Source organism: Amphiura filiformis, chromosome 8, assembly GCF_039555335.1.
Source record: "Amphiura filiformis chromosome 8, Afil_fr2py, whole genome shotgun sequence".
Lineage (NCBI taxonomy): Eukaryota > Metazoa > Echinodermata > Ophiuroidea > Amphilepidida > Amphiuridae > Amphiura > Amphiura filiformis.
This window is the reverse complement of record NC_092635.1, coordinates 40,297,496-40,320,306: the sequence shown is the minus strand read 5'-3', so window position 1 is coordinate 40,320,306 and position 22,811 is coordinate 40,297,496. Positions and strand designations below refer to the sequence as shown.

Here is a 22,811-nt window from a genome sequence, read left to right as displayed (position 1 = left end):
AGGATTTGGTTTATTTATAGAATATTTATAAATTATTATCAACCAATAAATATTGGAACATTTCTTATAGAATTTATGTGTATTTAAAATAATTAGCAGCGTTTAATTTGTTTTCAGTGTGAATTAAAAATAAATAATAATATTCAAAAGCCTAAACATGTCGGCGCCCATGATCCATTTTTGTTGGTGATGTCATCCAAGATTCGTGGTGCCATACGCATCAAATAAGCGGGAAGAAAACAAGTAAAACATGCCATCTAGATTAGAGATAAACTTTCAGCGTCTTCTCGCAAGATGTGAAACCATGGCTGGGGACAAAGATCGTGGTGATTGGCGTCTTGAAAAGGTAAGCTTAAATTTTAATTCAATGACGGCACCAACATCCCAACTGCTATCAACGGCACCAACATCCCAACTGCTATCAACTCATCACATCTAACAAGAACTGTCACAAATACAGTTTTTTCCCCCAAACAGTCAAAGATTGGAACTCACTTCCCTACTCAGTAACCACCATAGAAGACACCAAGCAATTTAAAACAGCCGTCATAAGCCACCTCAACCAACAAGACTAGTTAATTTCATGCAAGCACACCTCATCCTGCGTGTATGACTCCACCAGGAGTGTTATGCAGTATATATTCAGATTCAGATTCAGAGAAAGGTGAATTCAAATTTGCCATGAAACCCCACATCATTTTATATATCAAATTATATCAAATTAAAGCCCTTGAGTAAAGAAAGCCAAAACTGAAAACCGTTTTGTTATATATATAGAGGGCGAGGTGGCCTAGTGGTCTAAGGCGCTGGACCATTAGGGAGAGTTGAGCAAGGGGTCCGTGGTTCGAAACCCCAACCTGCCTAGTCTAGATTTTTGGTTTTCCCTATAGCCGTGTACTCGATGCGCAGTCCCTAGCCGCTTAGTGAGTAGATTTTCTTGCAATATTTGGCCTATTTACCTTCAAATTTGATCCTTACATGTACTTTGATTCCAGAACAATATCCAGCGTAGAAAAATAAAAAATTTTGGCGTTTCTGATCGTCACGATGAAGCATTTTTCATGACAAAAATGGTTGCTCAGTTCTTCGTCTCATTTGTTTTTGTCGTAGGCAGGTGGTAGGTTAGTCTCGGCACACACTGTATGTGTCTATAGGAACGACGAACGTTAGGACCGACGCAAATTGGCTGTGCAGAGACTATCGTTTGATGCTGATCAATGACGTATTTTCACGTAACTTAATCAACCAGTCCTTCAACTGCTTACGCACGGTCATCGGGTTGTGCTTGTTCCGCCATGTTTATTGTTTTGAGATCGGGCCTCGAGATTTAGGCTATTTTATTGGAACCAAAACAACAGCGGAATCGTGTGTTAAATTGACATTGAAAAGAACAGGAGGGATCAGCGAAATTAACCTTTAGTGCGCACGCCAGCAGTGAAATATGTCATTTTTCATTCGTGATCATTTTTGTCGGACACGGGGAGAGAGGCGGCTTCTTAAATCATCTTTATTCGCGAAATTCCAAATGATATTATGCGTTTCAAGAATTTGGTAAGAATCCTAGTTAAGTTTCTGATTCTTATATGAGTACAGTTTTACATGCATCGTCCAAATTTCAAAGAAATTTTTTAAATGCCACCCATGCAAGAAAGTCTTAAGCGTGTAAATCACATTCACACACAAAATGGGAAAAACGAGTCTCAGTGGACGAACGGCGTCCATGAGACTCAGCGAGTCTAAACCTGCCCGATCCTTGTTGCTCACTCTAAATAGTTTCAATAGGTCGGAAATATCATAATCATATTCTCTTTCAGTCTAGTAGAATATTTGTGATATTTCTCCTCGCTCCCATCCACCGTGTAGAATGTGCAGGTGGGTGCCCGGCGTCTCGTGGTTCGAATGGTCACGTAAAATGGCGGTTCCGTGTGTCAGACGAGTCAAACCTGAGCACGTAAAAAGTTGCAGGCCTTATCGAAAAGAGTAGGGGGATCATCCCCGCCATTCCCCAGGCTTGTTACCTGCACCCTCCCTAGGAGGTCCCAGGGCAGTAGTAGTTCTTCTTCTTCTTCTTCCTTATAAGTGCCTCCCTCATATGTATGAGTATTGTCGCACTGCGTACAGACAAGCTGTACTTATTTTTTACTCTGGAACCTAGAGTAGATGAGTGTATTTTGAAGTAGGCCTACAGTCAACATGACCGGATGATCCCCTGCTCTTTTCGAATAGCCTGTGACGTTCTTTAACGTGCACACTACATTAATGTGAGAAAATATGCATGTACACGGGACCGACAGCTTAAAGTGCCCTCCGAAGCACTAAGCAAGTAGAGTGAAGTGTCTTGCTCAAGGACACAAAGAGCCGGACCTGGGATTCGAACCCTTGACCCTTGGGTTCACAGTCCTATGCCTTAACCGCTAGGCCACGCTCTCCTCTTCAGTTATGCATATGGTACAGTGATTGTAGTAGATTAGTTGTGTTAAAATGTAATGTTGTGAAATGGTGTTATACAGGGCGAGTCAAAAAAACTGCAATAGTAAGAATCAATATTTATGTAAGAACCAAGTCGAACTTTCAAAATATTGAAAAATTCTATAAATGCTACACTCAATGTGCACATTCTGTGAAAATATGAAGTGCATCGCGACTACCGTTTAATTTTTATGAGTCATTTTGCTGCGATACCCAATTTCGTTATTTGTCCACGAGGTACCATGTATTTTGAATGAGAGCACACAGTGCACGGTAGGGTGGTTCTTATTTTACAAAAGTCTGAAATACCATGCTCCTAACCCCTAGAATGGTTCAGTTGGATGAAAAACTTATCCTGTCAAATTTTCAGAAATATTGAACAATATTTACTGGTAGCTCAAGAGCCTCCAATATGGTCGTGGCTATCCGGAACATTGGTCATCGGACATTTTGGAGCATTTTTAGGGGGGTGTATTTTCAAAATAGAGTGTCTCTTGATACTCAATCTTTGTAATTACATTAACAGTAACAAGTTTAATATATATATAACAAAAAGTGTCATGTATTTACTTCCATTGCTGTTTTAAGCTCAACCAGAAATGGCATTTCGTGCCGTGAATACTCCTAAATACTGGTCGTCAGCCATTTTTGAGCAATTGTATGGGGGTCTAATTTCAAAATAGAGTACCTCCTGATACCTAATCTTTGTAATTGCATTAACAGTAACTAGTTTAACAGATATATAACAAAAGATGTCTTGTATTTACTTCCATTGTTGTTTTGAACTCAACCAAATATGGTAGTTTCACTAGTTTGAGCAGAAGTACTCCTAAATATCGGTCATCAGCCATTTTCAAGCAAAGGGGTCTATTTTCAAAATAGAGTGTCTCTTGATACTCATATTTTTGCATCTACATTAACAGTAACTAGTTTAACATATAACATAACAAAGGTGCCTTGTATTTACTTCCATTGATGTTTTAAACTCCACCAGATATGGCACTTTGTGCTGTGAGTACGGTACACAAAATACCGGTCATCGTCAGCCATTTCCGAGTAATAAGTGAGGTGGTCTAATTTCAAAATAGAGAATCTCTTGACATTCAATCTTTGTAATTGCATTAACAGTAACTAGTTTAACTATATATAACACAAGGTGCCTTGTATTCACTTCTATTGTTGTTTTGAACTCAACCAAATATAGTAGTTTGCGCAATGAGTACTCATAAATACCGGTCGTCAACCATTTTCAAGCAATTATAATTAAGAGGGTCTATTGATACTCAAGTTAAAACTTGGCAGATGGGGGATTCTAGACAATTGCATGGCTGTCTTGATAAGACCAGTCCTTAAGCAACTGGAGGTTATTACGTGGATCACATGCTGGCGTTAGCAGTGCAATGAATAAAGGCCTACAGCCACAGAAAATTTACAAAATTCCTGTATGTCTTTCTCTGGTTGAGATTAAAATAACAATGGAAGTGAATACAGGACATCTTTAGATATATATGTGTTAAACTAGTTACTGTTAATGCAAATACAAAGGTTGAGTATCAAGAGACACTCTATTTTAAAAATATACCGCCCTAAAATTGCTCAAAAATTGCTGACGACCGGTATTTAGGAGTACTCACAGTACATACATGTACTACCATATTTGGTTGAGTTGAAGACAACAATGGAAGTGAATACAAGATATCTTTATATGTATGTTAAACTAGTTGCTGTTAATGCAACTACAAAGATTGAGTATCAAGAGACACTCTGTTTTAAAAATAGACCCCCTTATAATTGCTCCAAAATGGCTGACGACTGGCCATATTTAGGCATACTCGCCGCCGCAAACTACACCATTGAGAATAAAACAACAATGGAAGTGAATACAAGACATCTTTTGTTATATAAATGTTAAAATAGTTGCTGTTAATGCAATTACATAGATAAAGTATCAAAAGACACTCTATTTTGAAAATAGACCCCCTTATAAGTGCATGCTCATAATGGCTGACGACCGGTATTTAGAACTACTCACGGTACAAACTACCATATTTGGTTGAGTTTAAAACAACAATGGAAGTGAATACAAGACATCTTTTGTTTTATATCTGTTAAACTAGTTACTGTTAATGCAATTACAAAGATTGAATGTCAAGAGATATTCTATTTTGAAATTATAACCATTTACAATTGCTCGAAGATGGCTGACGACCAGTATCTGGAGTATTCCTGGCACAAAGTGCCATATCTGGTTGAGCTTAAAACAACAGTGGAAGTAAATACAAAACACTTTTTGTTATATATATGTTAAACTAGTTACTGTTAATGTAATTACAAAGATTGAGTATCAAGAGACACTCTATTTTGAAAATATACCCCCCTAAAAATGCTCCAAAATGTCCGACGACCAATGTTCGGGATAGTCACGACCATATTGGAGGCTCTTGAGCTACCAGTAAATATTGTTCAATATTTCTGAAAATTTGACAGGATAAGTTTTTCATCCAACTGAACCATTCTAGGGGTTAGGAGAATGGTATTTTAGACTTTTGTAAAATAAGAACCACCCTAGTGCACGGTAAAGACACCAGATCTGAAACTGACTTTAACTTAAATAAGGTTGTTTTTGCGTTATTTTATTTTATTTTTTTTCTGTTCAAACAAACTTTCTAACATTAATTTAAGTCCTTCATACCTCACTCGACTCCAACACCAGTTTTTTTAATCCCAATATGTCCAACTTTTTGGATATTTTGAAATTCACTCCACTTCAATTTGCGCGCATTTTATTTTGACATTTGAAAAACCCGCCTACAAATTTGTATCTTTTTGATAGAGAATAAACATCTTTAAAGTAAAGGTAAAATGAAAATAACAACAAATAATGTTTCTTCTCCTTAAACAAGACCAAAGACATTAATACTTTGGGTGCTGCATTTTATTTTAATGCCAATGAGGTTAAGAAAATGGCAGTTGTTCCAAATCTACCTAACACAAAGTGGGCTGACATTCAAATTTTAGATGTCTCTTGGACAAACATTAAAATTGGGTAGCACTATAAAATGTGTCATAAAAACAAAACGGTAAATGCTAATTCCTTACTTTTTTCACACAAGGTCACTGATGGATATACCATATATAAAATGTTTTAAAACCTAAAAAGTTCAACTGGGTTCTGAAATAAACATGGATTATTTTCTCTATTGCACTTTATTTGACTCACCCAGGGTCACCCTGTAGATAGATGTTAAAAAGTACAAATACAATACAATACAATATAGCAAAAAAAATATACTTTTAATGTATCAATTAAAAAACAAAACAGCATAGTGATAGTCTCATGATAGAGCAGCTTTTGTATTTGGAACTGCAGTCAAAATTCCATGTGTGATTATCTCATCACAAAAATAAAACAGGTTTCCTTGAAAAATCTGTTCTTTTATTTTTCTATGTAAAATTTGTTTTGTGTTTGGGCCCCGGTTTGAGCCAGTTTGGCTGACTAGCAAATGTGTTAACTGAGGTTTGCCTTTCATACCTATTTTAATCACATTATGATTTAGACATGTAATTGTAATTTGTATGCAGTTTGTTTGTTATACTATCCACGATGACACGATAGTTTAGTGCTGTGTATGGATCAGTAGATAGAGTGTGCAAAGATAACTACTTCACTAGCTCAGCCTCTCAGTAACTTAATCGTCGCAAATTTGCAAACGCATCCATTGAAACAAATCTGTGTGAAGTTGATTGTTACCGAAATATTTTTTGATGACTTATCTATCTTCATGATCTTCAGAGCAAAGTTTGCTATTTTTAAGAGATTTAATAACCATGTTAATCATTCGGTCAACTTTTTTAGGCGCTGTACCCTTCGTGATCGGTGTTATTTACTTCAACACTTCCAAATTTCCAGATTCAGATTCAGATTCAGATTTAATTTATTTCAAATTCGTGGCCCGTAGGCCAAATTACATGAAATGTTACATTTGCAATGTTTACATTAAAAGACATAAAAAACATACAAAATATACATGAAAACACCATAAAATTACTCAAAGAAATTAATTGCACTTGTTGAGGCAAAATCTCAGTCACACAGCTCACACACCCCTACATTCTCCACACACACCTTACATACACACACACCTTACATACACACACCCCTTACATACACTCACACCCGAACTATCAGCCATCCATATACACAGTACACACACCCCCACACACCACAGATGCACTAAAGAATTGAATTTAATAAAACAGTAATTAATAAATAACATAACAAACTATTGCATAGTGTTATGCTTCACTGATTCTGAAGCAATTTGAGATAGCTCAAATTCACGCCGAGAAATGCTTGAGATTGCCTTTTTTCTGTATGCTAGGTATAGACCCGGGTATAAACTGATGCCTTCAGTCAGTCGGCATTCACTAACAAGCATTTAAAAAAATACACACACACAATCACAACACTCTCCCTCATCCTCCTAAGGCATGTCATTGTGCCTAAAAGGTCTGGTCGTCCTAGATACTAGGCGTACGTACTTGACCAGGCATTTTATTAATTCCTAAACTCTTTCCAATGGATGAGTCAACCCAGTGTTTTAAAGAAACACCAGGGACCACTGCTGCCCCCATTTTGTCACAAATCATCCAGCCGTTAGGCATTTATGCATTGAAGTATCCTAGCGATATCTTCGAGTCATTTGGTCCTGCCAAGCCTCTAACCCACAATCCTGTGGTGAAAGGTGAGCACTCTAGTGCATAGACCAAAAGAGGACTTCCTGTCTGGTCTATGACACTAACACACTTATAGTAATACTTAGGTGACAATATTATTGAAAGTTGTGGGCACCAATGTCGAAAAGTCGCACATTGTTTCTTCTATAGGACAGGAAAAGGTCAAAAGTCGCTGAGAAAATCTTCAAAAGTCCCCCAATTGGCAACCCTGATTCATACCTGTGTGAGTCTGTGTAAGTCACACCATTGTCACACATGATTGAGCAGTGCATTATTGGGTTAGTTAATAATTGCAGTACTGGATGACATGTTTCAGCTCTCAATACAAAAGGTGGGAGTTAGCATAAATGTGAATTGGACCACAATTGGGCACATTGGAACTTCTTCTATAATCTGTGTTGCTCACAACTGGTCTTGAAGAAGTTGTACACTGATGTAATTATCCCATCCCCCTGTGTGAATTTGGAATGAGTCCAGCAAAAAACACTTGGACCCCTTAAATTTTGAAGCCAGCTGGCCTAGACAAATTTACATGGGTTTTTTTTGGGATCTTTTTCTTCTGTTTCAGAGTTTGTAGGAATTAACAGAGAGATTATTATTATTATTTTACTGCATAGTCTTAATGTTTTGAATAAGGTCAGGGGTCAAATTCAGATGAAATTTTTCATGTGACTGAATCATGCATCCAAAGCAGAGTGTTTATTATTGTTACACGTACATCTATTATAAATAATGGTATGTAAACAAATACACAAATACACAAATACACATAATTAAGTTGTCTTTCTTTTTGTCTTGCAGTATGTTTGTGCATTGCAGGATAAAATAGCGGAGCTGAAGAAGGCACCAAGGTAAGTCTTTATGATCTGATTATATCTGGAAAGGCACATTGATAGACTGACTAGTTAATACAATGTCATGTTTACAGAAACATACTTTTTCAGATACTCCAAGTCAACCAAACATATGTACACTGCAAAGTTGTATTGAACCCAAGCAGTGGCGTAGCTGCCGGGGGGGGCAATTGCCCCCTGGCAATGCATATTTTGGCCCCTGCCCCCCCCCAGCGCAGGGCAAAATAATAAAGGAGTGCATGAGTGAGAGAGATGGAAAAAGGGGAAAAGAAAGAGAAAGAGAGAATCCATAGGCCAACGATATAAGGTGTGGATAGAATTTGAACAATTTTAAAATTTTGTTAAAAAATGGAACTATATTTATATCAAAATGAAGTCGCTATCCCTTGTATTTCTTTTTCTTTTTTTCTTTTTTTCTTCACTTTTTCAAACCACCGAAAAAAAAAATTGGGTCAACCTTTTTTTGAGGAAGGGCGGCAAAATTTTTGTTTGGTGGATTTGGGCCCCCGTCCCATACAGGCTTGCCCCCCCCTGGAAAAAATCCCAGCTACGCCACTGAACCCAAGGTGATTAAAGGTACAAGTTGATACATCAAAAGAGGATGATAAATTAAAGCTGTCATGAGTACAGTATTTAAAACTTGGTAGTCTTGCACAACTTTATGTGAGCATGGTAGCCGAGCGGAACAGGCTCCAACTCATAATCGGAAGGTTGCGGGTTCCATCGTGTTGTGCCCTTGAGAAAGGCACTTTATCTTGATTACTTTCTCCACCCAGGTGTATAAATGGGTACCTGCATTCTTAAATGCTGGGAAGGTAAAATGCTCGCTGTTGAGGAGGTGTAGAGATCCCCTTATAGCAACATTACATGGAGGAATCTGGCCCAATCACTAATGAAAGAGAGATGGACACTCCGATCACTGTTTATACAGGATCGTCTCCTTTACCTTTACTTTTTTTATGTGTAATACACCAGAAGGAAGGAAGGATGTTGTAATTGTTTGCAATTCTGAATCTTTGCAAATGATGATAATCCGGGATGATGATCTCTCTCGATTGAGTTCTCTGAAAGAATATGTACTGTAAATTTTTTGTTAGGCTGGCTTGTAAAGTAAAGAAAAGAGTTTGGCTAGCTTTTGGTACAATGCTGTTGATGCGATGCATTCATTTATTCAAATAGACAAACATAATCATTGATGAATGAATTTTTGTTTGTTGTCTTTAATTTTGGACAGAGCACAGAATGTTTGATCATTTTCAAATTGCTGCAAACAACAGATTTCTCCAAATTTATAGTTTCATTTTGATTTTCAGCCCTCCAACTGATGAAAATATGACTGAATACAACAAAAAAGTTGAGTTTCTCAAAGGTCTAATACAAGCAGAGAAATTGGTAAGTTTTTTGAAATCACAGAATTAATACACCATTATAGGAACCATATATAGGATGTCTTTTTTAAGCAAGGGATTTTGCATCTTAATGTGAACAGCTAGAGTCACTCTTAATGACAATTTAACAAGGTTATATAAAAGTTTATTTTGATCAAACTTTCACATTTTAACTAAACAGGTTTTAGTCAGATCTATGTTTCAGATGCAACAGCTAACTAGTGTAGCATACATATCTTAAAAACACACAACTGGACATTGCTTGTATTATTTGAGACAGAAATAAAAAAGACAAGTTTATGTCTTATGTCACTGTCCCCACGACCCTTGATTGTTTAGTAGTGCGTAAAAGGAAGGTTGATTCATCTGATGCCTTTATTTGAGAAAAGGAATCACAGAACTTGGCAAAAAAATGCCAAAAAGCAACTTTTCTAGGCTTTGTTGACATGGCACCTTCAGGAACGAAAGTTTCCTATTATTAAGACCTACCTTTTTAGATGGTTTTTATGTTTGAAGGTGCAAAAATAACCATTTTACCGCCGCGTTCAGAAACTCGAGCATCACGACAACTCGTAAGCAAATCATTTCTGAGTTTTATTGACTAGTGATGTCAGATATGCAAACTAGTCTTTCTAATTCTGTCTCCGATTATAGCCCAGCCTGTTCAGAAATAGTCAGACCAACATTAACTGTTCTTAGCAAAACTTCTTTGCCCTCCTTGACAGTCTTCACCAAGCGAGAAAGCACAAGCCGGTCAGCTACTTGCACCAGCTAAATCAGCAACTCTTCCAGATCATACCAAATCCAGTGCATTAACATCTACCAGTAAAGAGATTCATTTAAAGGCTGAATCTAGATATACCAATGAAATGAGGAAGGAATTACTTGGTGAGGTAAGTTGTAGGGTGTCAAGCTGAGAGTATACGCTAAAAGAGATTCATTTAAAGGCTGAATCCAGATATACCAATGAAATGAGGAAGGAATTACTTGGTGAGGTAAGTTGTAGGGTGTCAAGCTGAGAGTATACGCTAAAAGAGATTCATTTAAAGGCTGAATCCAGATATACCAATGAAATGAGGAAGGAATTACTTGGTGAGGTAAGTTGTAGGGTGTCAAGCTGAGAGTATACGCTAAAAGAGATTCATTTAAAGGCTGAATCCAGATATACCAATTAAATGAGGAAGGAATTACTTGGTGAGGTAGGTTGTAGGGTGTCAAGCTGAGAGTATACGCTAGTTGCTACCAACTACCAAGAAGCAATAATTGTGTTCTGATGTGTGTTGTGTGATTTGCTTGAACAGCTTGAAAACCCACCTGTTCACGCTTCCTGATTAATGTATATTGTTCCACCATGATATTGTTTATTTTGTTATATATTGTGTTGAATTGACCCTGCCCATTTTTCCATCATAGGGAGTAAGTTGCTGTTGCATTTACTGAGAGTGACTGTGCTGGTAACCTCTCCTCTCCAGGGTATTTCTACGTCTCATCGGTGCCGGTCACTTACTTTTGTTCTGTGCAATTTTAACCCAGCCCAAATTGTTTGGGAGTAGGTTGTTGTTGCGCCTACTAACCATTTCCATCTTTGGGAGCAAGTTGCTGTTGCACTTGCTGAGAGTGAATGTGCTGGTAACCTCTCCTCTCCTGGGTCGCCAATTTTTAATTCTTGTTTTGCTTTTTCTTCTTTTTTTTTTGAATCTGGATAAAGTTGTTATTTTGTTCTTATTGAACAGCTAACAATGCATGCTAATTCATTGTGTACTGGCTGTTCAAGAGAAACAACTGTAATTAGAATCTACAACTTTATCCAGCTTTGTATTTTTAGGTGCAGTATTTTTACAAAGAGACCTGACATTTTATTTTGTTTTATTGGTTTTGAATAGGATGATTCTTCACCAGTAGAAAATGGCATCAGGCACAGAAGGTAAATGTGTATTGATTTTAATGTTTTATTATAATAATTATAACAAGGTTGTCAAAGCTTGATATCACTGATTTCACTTGGTTAAAATTTTAAAAGCTATGTGCATCTGGTGAGACAAACCTCGTTTTGCCCTTAACCCCTATTCAGGTGCTGTGTACGTGGAGAAGTTCATTACTTTATTTCTCAGAATTGCATTTACACTGACATCCAATGAACTTTTGGCAAATTGTATCACATTATTCAGGAGTATACATGGGTACAAAAACAAATATGTTATCATTTAAAAGCAGAGCTGTATCAAAATATTAAAAAGTGGCAAAATTGACTAGTTCTTGATTTTGTAGGAATGTGCAACAAAGATTATTATGTCTCTGTCAAATTTTCCTGCTGTTTGTCGCTGCGGCAAGTGGCATGGCGTATCAGCCAATGTAAAGCCTTGATTGTGACCATTTGTCTGCAATGTGCATACATCACACTGTTCAGTGGCAAGCGGCATGACATATCAGTCAATGACTGGCCTTGATTGTGTCTGTTTGCCGGCAATGCGCATGCGTCACACCGCTCATCGGCAAGTAGCATGACAGTCAGGGGCGTAGCCAGCTTTCTTGGTCAGGGTGGCAAAATAAAATTTCAAGGGCACAGACGAAAAATAAATTGCAGTTGCATCATACATACCGGTACATAACCGTTTTTTGAGAGACTGTACATGACATGTCTTGGAGCTTCCAAACAGGCTTTGCTGGGACGATGTGCCCGTGCAAACTTTTTGTATTTGACACTATTTTCGCCCATGATTGGGACGAAAGGGGCTTCATTGTGACAATGTGCGCGCGCAGCTAGCAACAATTTTGTATTTTACACTATTTTGGCCCATGATCTGGTTGAATTTTGGTGGAAAAGGGGCTCCTTGCCCTTTTTCTTTTTCTTTGCCCTCCAGATTTTCTCTTCATTTTTTTGCCAGAGGGGCACTTTTTTCTTTCATCTTTTGTCAGGGGTGGCACTCTGTCCCCCTTGTCCCCTGCTGGCTACGCTACTGATGACAGTATGAAACCTGAGAGTACATAATTAAGAGAGGCGCTACATCGATCGCTCAAGTGAGAACAGCGTGAGCTCGATACCTGTATAAGAGTCTGTTCGTCACGCCACAAATCCTGAAAGGTGATTATGAATATGTAATGATATGAATGAGCTAAATGTGACGTAGCTACGAAAAGGCGATGTTATCGGATGTATGTGGTTCATTGGGCGGAGCCATTATGCCATTACGCTGTTGTTGTGCAGACGTCACGCTCTGCGAACGGTACAAAAAGGTGACTAATAGAAATATATTACAGCTCTTGGCAGCAGACAGATTGCGCTGTTCTCTGACCCTGAGTGTTTGTCACGTAGACATACCGTGACCTGGGAAACATGTACAAAGCAGGGGATGTGACTGTGCCACAGGTTTTTGTCTTCGGAATCGGTATAGGCAATTTGTACAGAGTGCCGCTAGCCTGATGAAACCTGTATCAGTGTATCACATTTTCTTACACTTTGTTTTGTTGAAACATTTATGATGCCATCTATTTTTGTTTTCAATCTGATAACAGAAAGCATGATGAGATGGGTAGTTCAACAGAAGATCTCGATGCCGTCATGCAACATCATCATAATATACAGGAGAAACTAGCTGAGGACATGTTATCCCTGACAAGGAGCCTTAAACATAACACAGTAGTAGCTGGTAATATCATACAAGATGACAATAGGGTAAGAAAATTAGGTGATTCAGTTTTGTTGTAGCAGAATAAGAGAACAAGTAGACCGCTGCTCCATAACTTATTTTGAGAGAGAGCTGATTATAGTCTATATATCTACCTTGAGTTACCGGCACTAGCTTTGAAGTTCAGCGTGTGCTGCGTTGGCTTAGCGTGGTTTCTTACATGCACGTATGCTGCATGTTGATCGCGCGCGTAAAAGTATGTACACGCACCAAGTAACGCTAAGCTAACGCAGAACATGCTGAACATCAAAGCTAGTGCCGGTGACTCAAGGTAGATATATAGACTATAGAGAGCTTGCCTGTGGTAAACAAGGTCTGTGGTTCAGTCCCTCATTGATGTCCTTAAGGGTTACTAATGTAACTGATACGCAGGACGTAAATGATTGGCTCAGCACGGAATCCCACAATGTTCAATGTTTTTCTGTGCAACATACCCTTCCTTCCCTGCATTCAGCAAAAAAATTTCTTTTTGCTCAGCACAATTCTTTGCTTTGTATTTTTTTAAAGCAATTCTGTACAATTTGTAAAAAAGTTCAGGGAATTTATCTTTGTTCACAAGTAAATGGTCATGCTGATGAAAAAGGGAAAATATATATGTGAAGTAGCTTATTAGTAGATAATTATGTAGGAGCAACACAGGTGTGAAAACTGAATAATTAACTCAAAGATAACATACACAGGGGTAATGCATTCATGTTTTCAAAATGATATAAATAAAAAGAAAGTACTGGTGATACATCTTTGCTAAATCACCCAATAATTCACACTTATGTATGTAAGTGTAACATTTGTCAGTGTATTAAATATCATTAACTGTATTATGTTTCTTGGATGTGATAATTTACATGTATACTTCACATGTGGTACTTCACATGTGGTACTTCACATGTGGTACTTCACATGTGGTACTTCACAATGTGAATCACCAAATACAACTTGTGGTCAAAGTCACTGTCAAAGAACAATTTTTGATTGAACATGAGAATATAAACTGAAATGTAATCTCTTATATTTTTTGCTTTTACAGAAATTAGAAGATACACTCAAATTAGCAGATACCAACTATGACAAATTAAAAGTAGAAAGTGAACGACTAGAGGCACACACCAAGAGGGCCTGCAACTGGTGGTTATGGGGTGCCCTGGCGGCCGTCTGTATGACGTTTCTATGGATGATTTTATTTATTCGACTATTTCCAAAGCGATCATGACCTCACCAATGCTGAGAGTCCAGTTGATTTTATCTTACTTTATCATGTTCATCGCTGTATTTTTCATGCCTATGTATTTGAAGCGAAATCATGAAAGTGCTAAGTCATGTGGTTGGAAAAGCTGTGTTCAGCTGTGTTGTGAAAGTAGCTATTTCATGTTGATATACACTGTGCACAACTTTAAAATAAGTCGAAAAATATTTTACAAAATGTAAAAAGATATGTATAGCCCTATTTGTTTTACCACTATGGACCAATTTTTAACGTCACACATCATTGCGTTCAGTCACAATGGTTAATTATGTAAGAAAAGAGGCCGTTTTAAAAGTTGCACCTGAGCCCATAGCAGTCAGGTTTTCTTTAGCTAACACACAAATAGGCCTGGCCTGCTGTATTGTTTGAGAGTTGACTCCTATGGACTCAGATGCAACTTTTAAGACAGTTTAAAACCGTCTCTTTTTTTACATAATGAACCATTGTGACTGAACGCAATGACGTGTGATGCTATCATTTGTTTCATAGGTGTAAAACAAATAAGGCTAAACATGTCTTTTTACAAGTTTGCATTTCGTCAAATATTTTCGATTTATTTTAAAAAGTATTTAGGGGGGAACTTATAAGTTGTGCACCCTGTATGTGTCAATGCAGTAGCTATAGTCCATTTGGTTTCCTCAATATGGCAGTTGTCCATCATCCACGTGTGATACACGCGCAATCAAAAACAATTTTTTTTTTTCTGTAGGGCGCAGTCACTTTGTGTGATGCACCACCTTTGATCGCGCATGTATCGCACACGGATGGTACTGTCTCAGGTAAGCCAAATGGACTACCGTAAAAACTTGATATTTAACATATGTGCTACTATATACTTAATTGGGTCACCTGAATTAAGTTTGGTATTGAATTAGGTGCATGTTTTGTTGGTCACAGTATCGATTGATGGTTGATTGGGCAGAGTGTACACACACATACAAGGACTGTTTATTGGCACCCTTGCGTTGCAATCTTGAAAAAGCATTGATGTCATTACCGAACTTGAGGTGACCCAAAGTATATGTACTGCTGATGCTGGTATGGATAGATTAGCTAACTACAGCAGCTGTAGCAATGAAGTAGTTACTGCTGATAAAGTGTTGATGAAATAGCTACTGATACCTACTGATGTTGATGACTTCGCTACACATAGCTCCTGCTGCTATAATCTGAGACTGAATTACAAAGACTAGTTTGCATCTGATATCATCTACCAATCAAACTTAGAAACAGTGTATGATTTGTCGTGATGATTGAAATTTCTGAACGCATCAGATCACAGCATGCCCTATGGTTATTTTTTCACTTTCAAACATGCAAACCATCTCAAAAGTTGGTTCTTAATAATAGGAAACTTTCTCTCCAAAGACACCATGTTATTGGTGACACCATGCCTAGAAAAGTTGATTTTTGCTTTGCAAATGTACCGGCATCATTCGCCATTTGCTGCGATTCCTTTTTGTCTCGCCTGAATGTTCAGGGAGAGACTTAGTAATCACTATGGTGTGTGTGTGTCCGTGTGTGGGGGTGGGGGTGGGGGGGTGTGCGTGTGTGTGTTCGGAAAAAGCTTGTGAACGCGTTATCTTGAGAACCGTAAGCACTATGATGATGAAACTTTATAGGGGGTAGCATGACCAGAGGGTGTCGACCTGATTAGATTTTGAGCGCAAAATATGGTAATTAAGTACCTAATTTGCATAATTTATGCGTAATAAGCAAAATACCTTGTGAACAGATTATCTGGAGATCCGTATGGGGTACAATAACGTAACTTGGTGGGGTGTAGCGTGGCCAGATGCTCTCGACCTGATTAGATTTTCAGCGCAAAATATGCTAATTAAGTACCTAATTTGCATAATTTATGCGTATTTGATGCGTATCAAGCAAAAACCCTTGTGAACAGCTTATCTGGAGATCCGTATGGGGTACAGTGACGTAACTTGGTGAGGAGTAAGCGGGGCCAGAGGTTCTCGACCTGATTAGATTTTGAGCGTAAAATATGGTAATTAAGTACCTAATTTGCATAATATATGCGTAATAAGCAAAATACCTTGTGAACAGATTATCTGGAGATCCGTATGGGGTATGCGTATTTGATGCATATCAAGCAAAAAAAACCTTGTGAACAGCTTATCTGGAGATCCGTATGGGGTACAGTGACGTAACTTGGTGGGGAGTAAGCGTGGCCAGATGTTCTCGACCTGATTAGATTTTCAGCGCAAAATATGCTAATTAAGTACCTAATTTGCATAATTTATGCATATTTGATGCGTATCAAGCAAAAAACCCCTGCGAACATCTTATCTGGAGATCCGCATGGGGTACAGTGACGTAACTTGCTGAGGAGTCGCTGGCCCAGAGGTTCTCGACCTGATTAGATTTTGAGCGTAAAATATGGTAATTAAGTACCTAATTTGCATAATATATGCGTAATAAGCAAAATACCTTGTGAACAGATTATCTGGAGATCCGTATGGGGTACAGTGACGTAACTTGGTGGGGAGTTATGTGGCCAGAGGTACTCGACCTGATTAGATTTTCATGAGGTCAAAGGTCACATACAAGGTCAAAGGTCAACTGAGGTCACCAAATCTTTTAATAATTAATTTTCAACTGTGCATCACATATCCCAATAACAGCTTGATCGGTCACGTAATTAAGGAAATATGACGACTTTAAGATAGTCGCTTTCTTTGTAAAGTAAAGCAAAGTAGCACTTTCAATGAGTGATAACTCGTAAAGGAAGCATCTTTCTGTTTTGATTTATTTGATGAAATAGTTCTTTGGTATTGCCAAATTTGATTTTTCAGCGCAACATACTTTTTCCAATTTCGTGAGGTCAAAGGTCACATACAAGGTCAAAGGTCAACTGAGGTCACCAAATCTTTTAATAATTAATTTTCAACTGTGCATCACATATCCCAAGAACAGCTTGATCGGTCATGTAATTAAGGAAATATGACGACTTTAAGATAGTCGCTTTCCATGTAAAGTATAGCAAAGTAGCACTTTCAATGAGTGATAACTCGTAAAGGAAGCATCTTTCTGTTTTGATTTATTACTTTGATGAAATAGTTCTTTGGTTTTGCCAAATTTTGGAAGGTCATTACGGGTCATCCGAGGTCACTCAGGGGTCATCTGAGGTCAAGTTATTAAAAACTTGTATGGGCATGAAACTTGGTGGGTACAGTCATCATTTAAAGCCAAATTTTTGGAAGGTCATTTTGGGGTCACCAGGGGTCATCTGAGGTCAAATTAGTAAAAACTGTCGTATGGACATGAAACTTGGTGGGTACTGTCAACATTTGAAGCCAAATTTTGGAAGGTCATTTTGGGGTCACCAGGGGTCATCTGAGGTCAAATTAGTAAAACTGTCATATGGACATGAAACTTGGTGGGTACAGTCAACATTTCAAGCCAAATTTTTGGAAGGTCATTTCGGGGTCATCTGAGGTCAAATTAGTAAAACTGTTGGATGGACATGGAACTTGGTGGGTACAGTCAACATTTAAAGCCAAATATTTGGAAGGTAATTTCGGAGACACCAGGGGTCATCTGATGACAAATTAGTAAAAACTCGTATGGGCATGAAACTTGATGGGTACAGTCAACATTTAAAGCCAAATTTTTGGAAGGTCATTTCGAGGCCACCAGGGGTCATCTGAGGTCAAATTAGTAAAAACTGTCGTATGGGCATGAAACTTAGCACGAGGGGTACAGTCAACATTTAGAGCCGACATTTTAGAAGGTCATTTCAGGGCCACCAGGGGTCATCTGAGGTCATATTAGTAAAAACTGTTGCATGGGCATGAAACTTGGTGGGTACAGTTACCATCGGCCAGATAATCGTGCACAGCCGATAACCGCCAAATTCATTTACCTCTCTACCAACAGTTATCGCAAAAGCAGGCGGTCACAAAAGCAGGCGAGACTCGTGGTTCGAGAACCGCCTTGTCTCTGATGAAGGCACCAAATGAATCAACCTTCATTTTATGTGCTACTAACTAATGCCAGGCTGTGGGGAGACTAACCAATCACAGGTTGTGGGGAGTTGATCATCAGACACAAACTAGTATTTTCATCTCTAGCTCCAATTATATCTACAGGTATTGATGAGATAGCTACTTGCTGTTGTTGATAATTATGTTGATGAAGTAGCCTGGTACTCATGATACTTGCACTGATAATGAAGCATTCTCATGTTGCATTGCTTTTATTGTGGCTATCATCTGATATTGGTATGGATGAGATAGCTAGTGTAATTAATGCAGCTATGTATCTTACTGCGAATATGTTCTTGATGGAATGATAGATTAGTCATCAGTTTCATCAACATAGTGACACTAAATAGACATGAACAAAACAGTAAATTCTAAAACAAATGTGAAATTAGAGACAAATAACAAACATAGAAAACTTGAAACAAAATTGAAGATGAACAAAACAAACAAATGACAACAAAGTTAATAATTATAGATGCAGAAAAACAATCAGAGACTGGCAATATCCAGTGTCCAGAGATATGACTGACAAATCCAATTGATTCCATCCTTTGCCCAGTGAGCCATATCTTAATCAGGGTCTTAGCTAGGATTTGACAAGTGTGCATCATTTTCACCAAAACTGCCTGTTCAAAATTTGACCCAGAAAACAAAAACTAGACCTCTGCACCTTCTGGGGCTTCAGTTAAATAGTTATTGCTATAGCCTTGATTTATTAGTCTGGTCTTGTTTTGAGTTCACAGAACTTATTCAAGCATTATTTTTAGTATTTAGCACTTGTCAAAGACATTAACTTTGCCTGTCCTAGTAGCAAACTGTGTGTCCAAACTCACAGGTGGCTAGCTAATACCTTGATCTTGATGCCAAAAAAATGCATTACACCCTTGATAATTCATGTACTGGTGTATAATAGTATGCCCTCTATTTGACAGATAGCATCTGGTTAACAGTATATCCTCACTAATTTTTTGTAATTTTGAGAACAAAGTACAAAATATGGTTCAAACATGCATTTAAACATATTTATTCACCAATCTTTGCACAAGAATAAATGATAATGAGACAAATGAAGGGGAATAATCAGAAATAATTAGGATGATTACGTAACTGATGCATGCTTGAGCCATCTTTTGTACTTTGTTCTCAAAATTACAAGAAATGACTTGAACAATTAGCGTAGTAGGCTGATGATATAGGAATGAAGGTAATTTTCTCTTATTATTCTCATTTATTAAAGCTAAATAAGTCAAAATGGAGCAGATTTAGAAGTTATTTGGTATGATGAGCTCATCAATAAATGAATTGAAAACTATACCATGCATGAAACATTGTGCACTAATTACTAAACATTCTAAATATCGTTGCATTGCAACAAATTGTTATATATATTTATTTGCTAAATATTACTTGTAACTTTAAAAATGTATATAGTATAATAAGACTCAAATGGAAAATAGAAAGTGATATTAAAATTTGTGAATTTATGAATGAGCCTACTTCATAAAAAGTGATTGCCAGGTGCAAAAATATTAACCTGCTATTGGAAACACATCTATAATGAATATTAAGAGATGTGATTTCAATTCCATTGTAATGAGTGAATTGTCATGATGTGGAGGGTTTCGTCCAAGAAGGTCCCATCTGCAATAGCTGACAGTGTCATATTAAAGCCATATTATAACATTTCCATAAGAAATAGAATTGTATTTTTTTGTTATAAAATAAGTCCTCTTTTAATTTTGGCCCAAACAGACGAGGCAATGCAATGAAAATCGCTATTTAATACCAGCGCATATGTCGCTAATGCGAGCCACTCATTCGAACGTGAATCGTGTCTATTCTTTTGATATGTCACGACTGCCTGCATGCCATGTACGTACTGTGTTATGCACATCGTGTACGCATTTGACTAATATTTCCATAGTAATAATAAAACGATGGTTCCTGTGTTTTATTCAAAATCTCGGATTTTAACAAAACTGCAGCAGCTCAAGTCTTGATTTTTGTAGGGTATGTTAGTTTACTAAAGTACATAATAATTGTGTAAAAACAGAATTTTGAAAAAATATTGAGGGCGCCTTCCTCAGCAAATGTTATAATATGGCTTTAAAGGCTTAATGTACGATTTCCTTCAAATTTTAAATTTGTCATTATATACTCACAATGCTGAAATATACTAGTAATAATTATCGGGAATGGTTTCCGTCCATTTTGTGCTGAAATAACGAGGTAAACACTGCTTGTTATTTTGGCCGTTTAACATGCAGTTCTATAGGAGGACATAAAGTCATAATTCCAAGAATTATGACTTTTGTCGAACTTTGCTCTGTTTACCTACAAACACAACAAATTTGGCTGATTCCATTTAGGTGCAAGTTGTGACATCTGTAAACATTACAAATATGCCAAAAAATCAGGTTTGAAAAAAATTAACCAAATTCATATTATAAGATCGTACATTATGACTTTAAGTGTGTCAATATAGCATACAGAAATTGTCAAAATCTATAGGGCAGCAATTGCAGTTAGATGCTCTTGCACAACCAGTGATATATCAGGATCAACTGGTTCCTTTTATTTATAAGGTTGATAGCAGGACCATTTGGTTCAGTGGCGTAGCATCATAGGGGTATGGGAGAAGGTGCCTCCCCCATCGATTTGAAAGTTTAGAAAATCCAACAGGTAAATTGCCAAAAAATGGCTTGTGCCAACCCCCCCCCCCCTCAGGCCCCCCCCTCCCCCATCAGGTTGGTGCCCCCCAATAGCATGACTCATGCTACACCACTGATTTGGTTCCAATCTGTTTCAAGATCAGAAAAATGCACTAGAAGTATAAGTATTCATTGGAAAGTTTCCATCTCTACTTGCAAGCGATACTTTGCCAACTATTTGTCAATGTCCAACAAGGTTAAAACAGGCATGGCTATAAAAAGAGATTCTTAATTGCTGGATTTTATTGAGTCATTAATATAAGGGCAAGCTCAATTGCAAATTTGGAGTTTGGAAAATTTTTAACTTTACATGATCATTTTGAAAGGAAATACTTGTAAACATTTTCTTTAGCTCTAATAAGGAACTCAAATATTGTACTTAAAAAAGCCAAACTGATCTGGTGATTTGTGTGAAGTTTTAACAAAGCAAAAATAGAATCATTTAATGCTAGTCCTGGATGCTTTGTTAAGTGAATAATTTACATAATCAATGAATCAGGTACGTAATTATAGAGGTAGACAAGAATTCAGCGGTTTTAAATTAAATTTGTCACAGGTGCATGGAGAGGGAAACTTCCAAAAAATCCCCTTCGTTATAACTTGCAAAACAACTCAAGTAACAATACCAAAGTGCTAATACTTTATCTTAAAACCCAGCTTAACTAATAGTCTGGTTATATTGTACCATGAGACTGGTCATTGGTCATTTTTGGGATTGGCAGGTTAGGTCACGTATCCCTAAGTTGTCTTGTGACCCCAGCCCAAACAGGATGTTGCTATGACAAATGTCTATAGTGTGGGTATGGTGTGGGTATACATGTGCAGTGGTGCAGTTAGAAATTGTCAAAGTCAGTGAAGTACCCCCTCTATAGTCATGTATCTAGTTCAAAGTTTTCTTGAAAAGGAAGTCTTAATCCAATGTCAACTGTTGGCCACACAGGCTTAGATCTATATAAATATCATCTCTAATAAAAGATTAGGATTAGGTTATTTAATTGATCATACAACATTATATTTAGAGTTAAAATTTGCCTCCAACACAAAATATTTTGAGACTTCTGGGAGGTGAAAAAAAAAGTCGGTATACGTTCACAGGTATATAAAATTGCAATTTTGCTGTACGCATCATTCGTGGATCGGTTGTTGGAGTCGCCATTTTGAAGGAAGTAACTAACCGAATTTGTCAGTTGATAGCGTACGATGTCCTTTACAGTGATGAACTTGTGATGCACTGTTTATCACACAAAATAAATCAATAAAATAAAATAATTTTCAACCATACTTTTCAAGTAGAGAATTCTAACCAATTGTTATTTTTCCACGGCCCTAGGATTGGGGTTGGTGGCAACTATTCTAGAATTAAACCCTACTCCAAATTGGGTAGACTTTAAGGCCTACAACAAATATTTTTATTTTATAAGTGGAACAACACTTTCAACCAGTGTGCTGTAGTACGTTTATCAGGGGTAGGTCTGAATTTCAAGCAAGTAATGATAGTGAGAAATAAAAATCCCTTTAAAAAGGGATGGACCGGGACAGTATTGATTCCATGTGAAGTATGAATAATGCTTTTGATATATATTATTTTCTTTGATAGTATTTGATGGCAAGAGATGGTCTGAAATTATATTTGGGACATAAAATATAATGATGTACGTGTAATTGAAACTGTTATCACACTTCACCTAGAAATTAATCCGGCTTCATTGCCCTAACATGTTG

General features: G+C 37.4%; 1 protein-coding gene across 1 annotated transcript; it reads left to right on the top strand.

Annotated features, from left to right (window-relative positions):
- The first annotated feature begins 188 nt into the window (after positions 1-188).
- LOC140159024 (vesicle transport protein USE1-like) lies at positions 189-14,536 on the top strand. Its single transcript, XM_072182346.1, has 7 exons — positions 189-346; positions 8,008-8,057; positions 9,374-9,452; positions 10,174-10,341; positions 11,332-11,372; positions 12,962-13,121; positions 14,162-14,536. Exons 1-7 carry the CDS (start codon positions 251-253, stop codon positions 14,342-14,344), a joined length of 777 nt encoding a protein of 258 aa, XP_072038447.1. The 5' UTR covers positions 189-250; the 3' UTR covers positions 14,345-14,536.
- The last annotated feature ends 8,275 nt before the right edge of the window (positions 14,537-22,811 follow it).

Coding starts and splice junctions, on each gene's coding strand:
- LOC140159024 (XM_072182346.1), top strand. CDS start 251: ATGCCATCTAGATTAGAGATAAACTTTCAGCGTCTTCTCGCAAGATGT. Junction 347..8,007: donor GTGATTGGCGTCTTGAAAAG/GTAAGCTTAAAT, acceptor TTTGTCTTGCAG/TATGTTTGTGCATTGCAGGA. Junction 11,373..12,961: donor AATGGCATCAGGCACAGAAG/GTAAATGTGTAT, acceptor ATCTGATAACAG/AAAGCATGATGAGATGGGTA.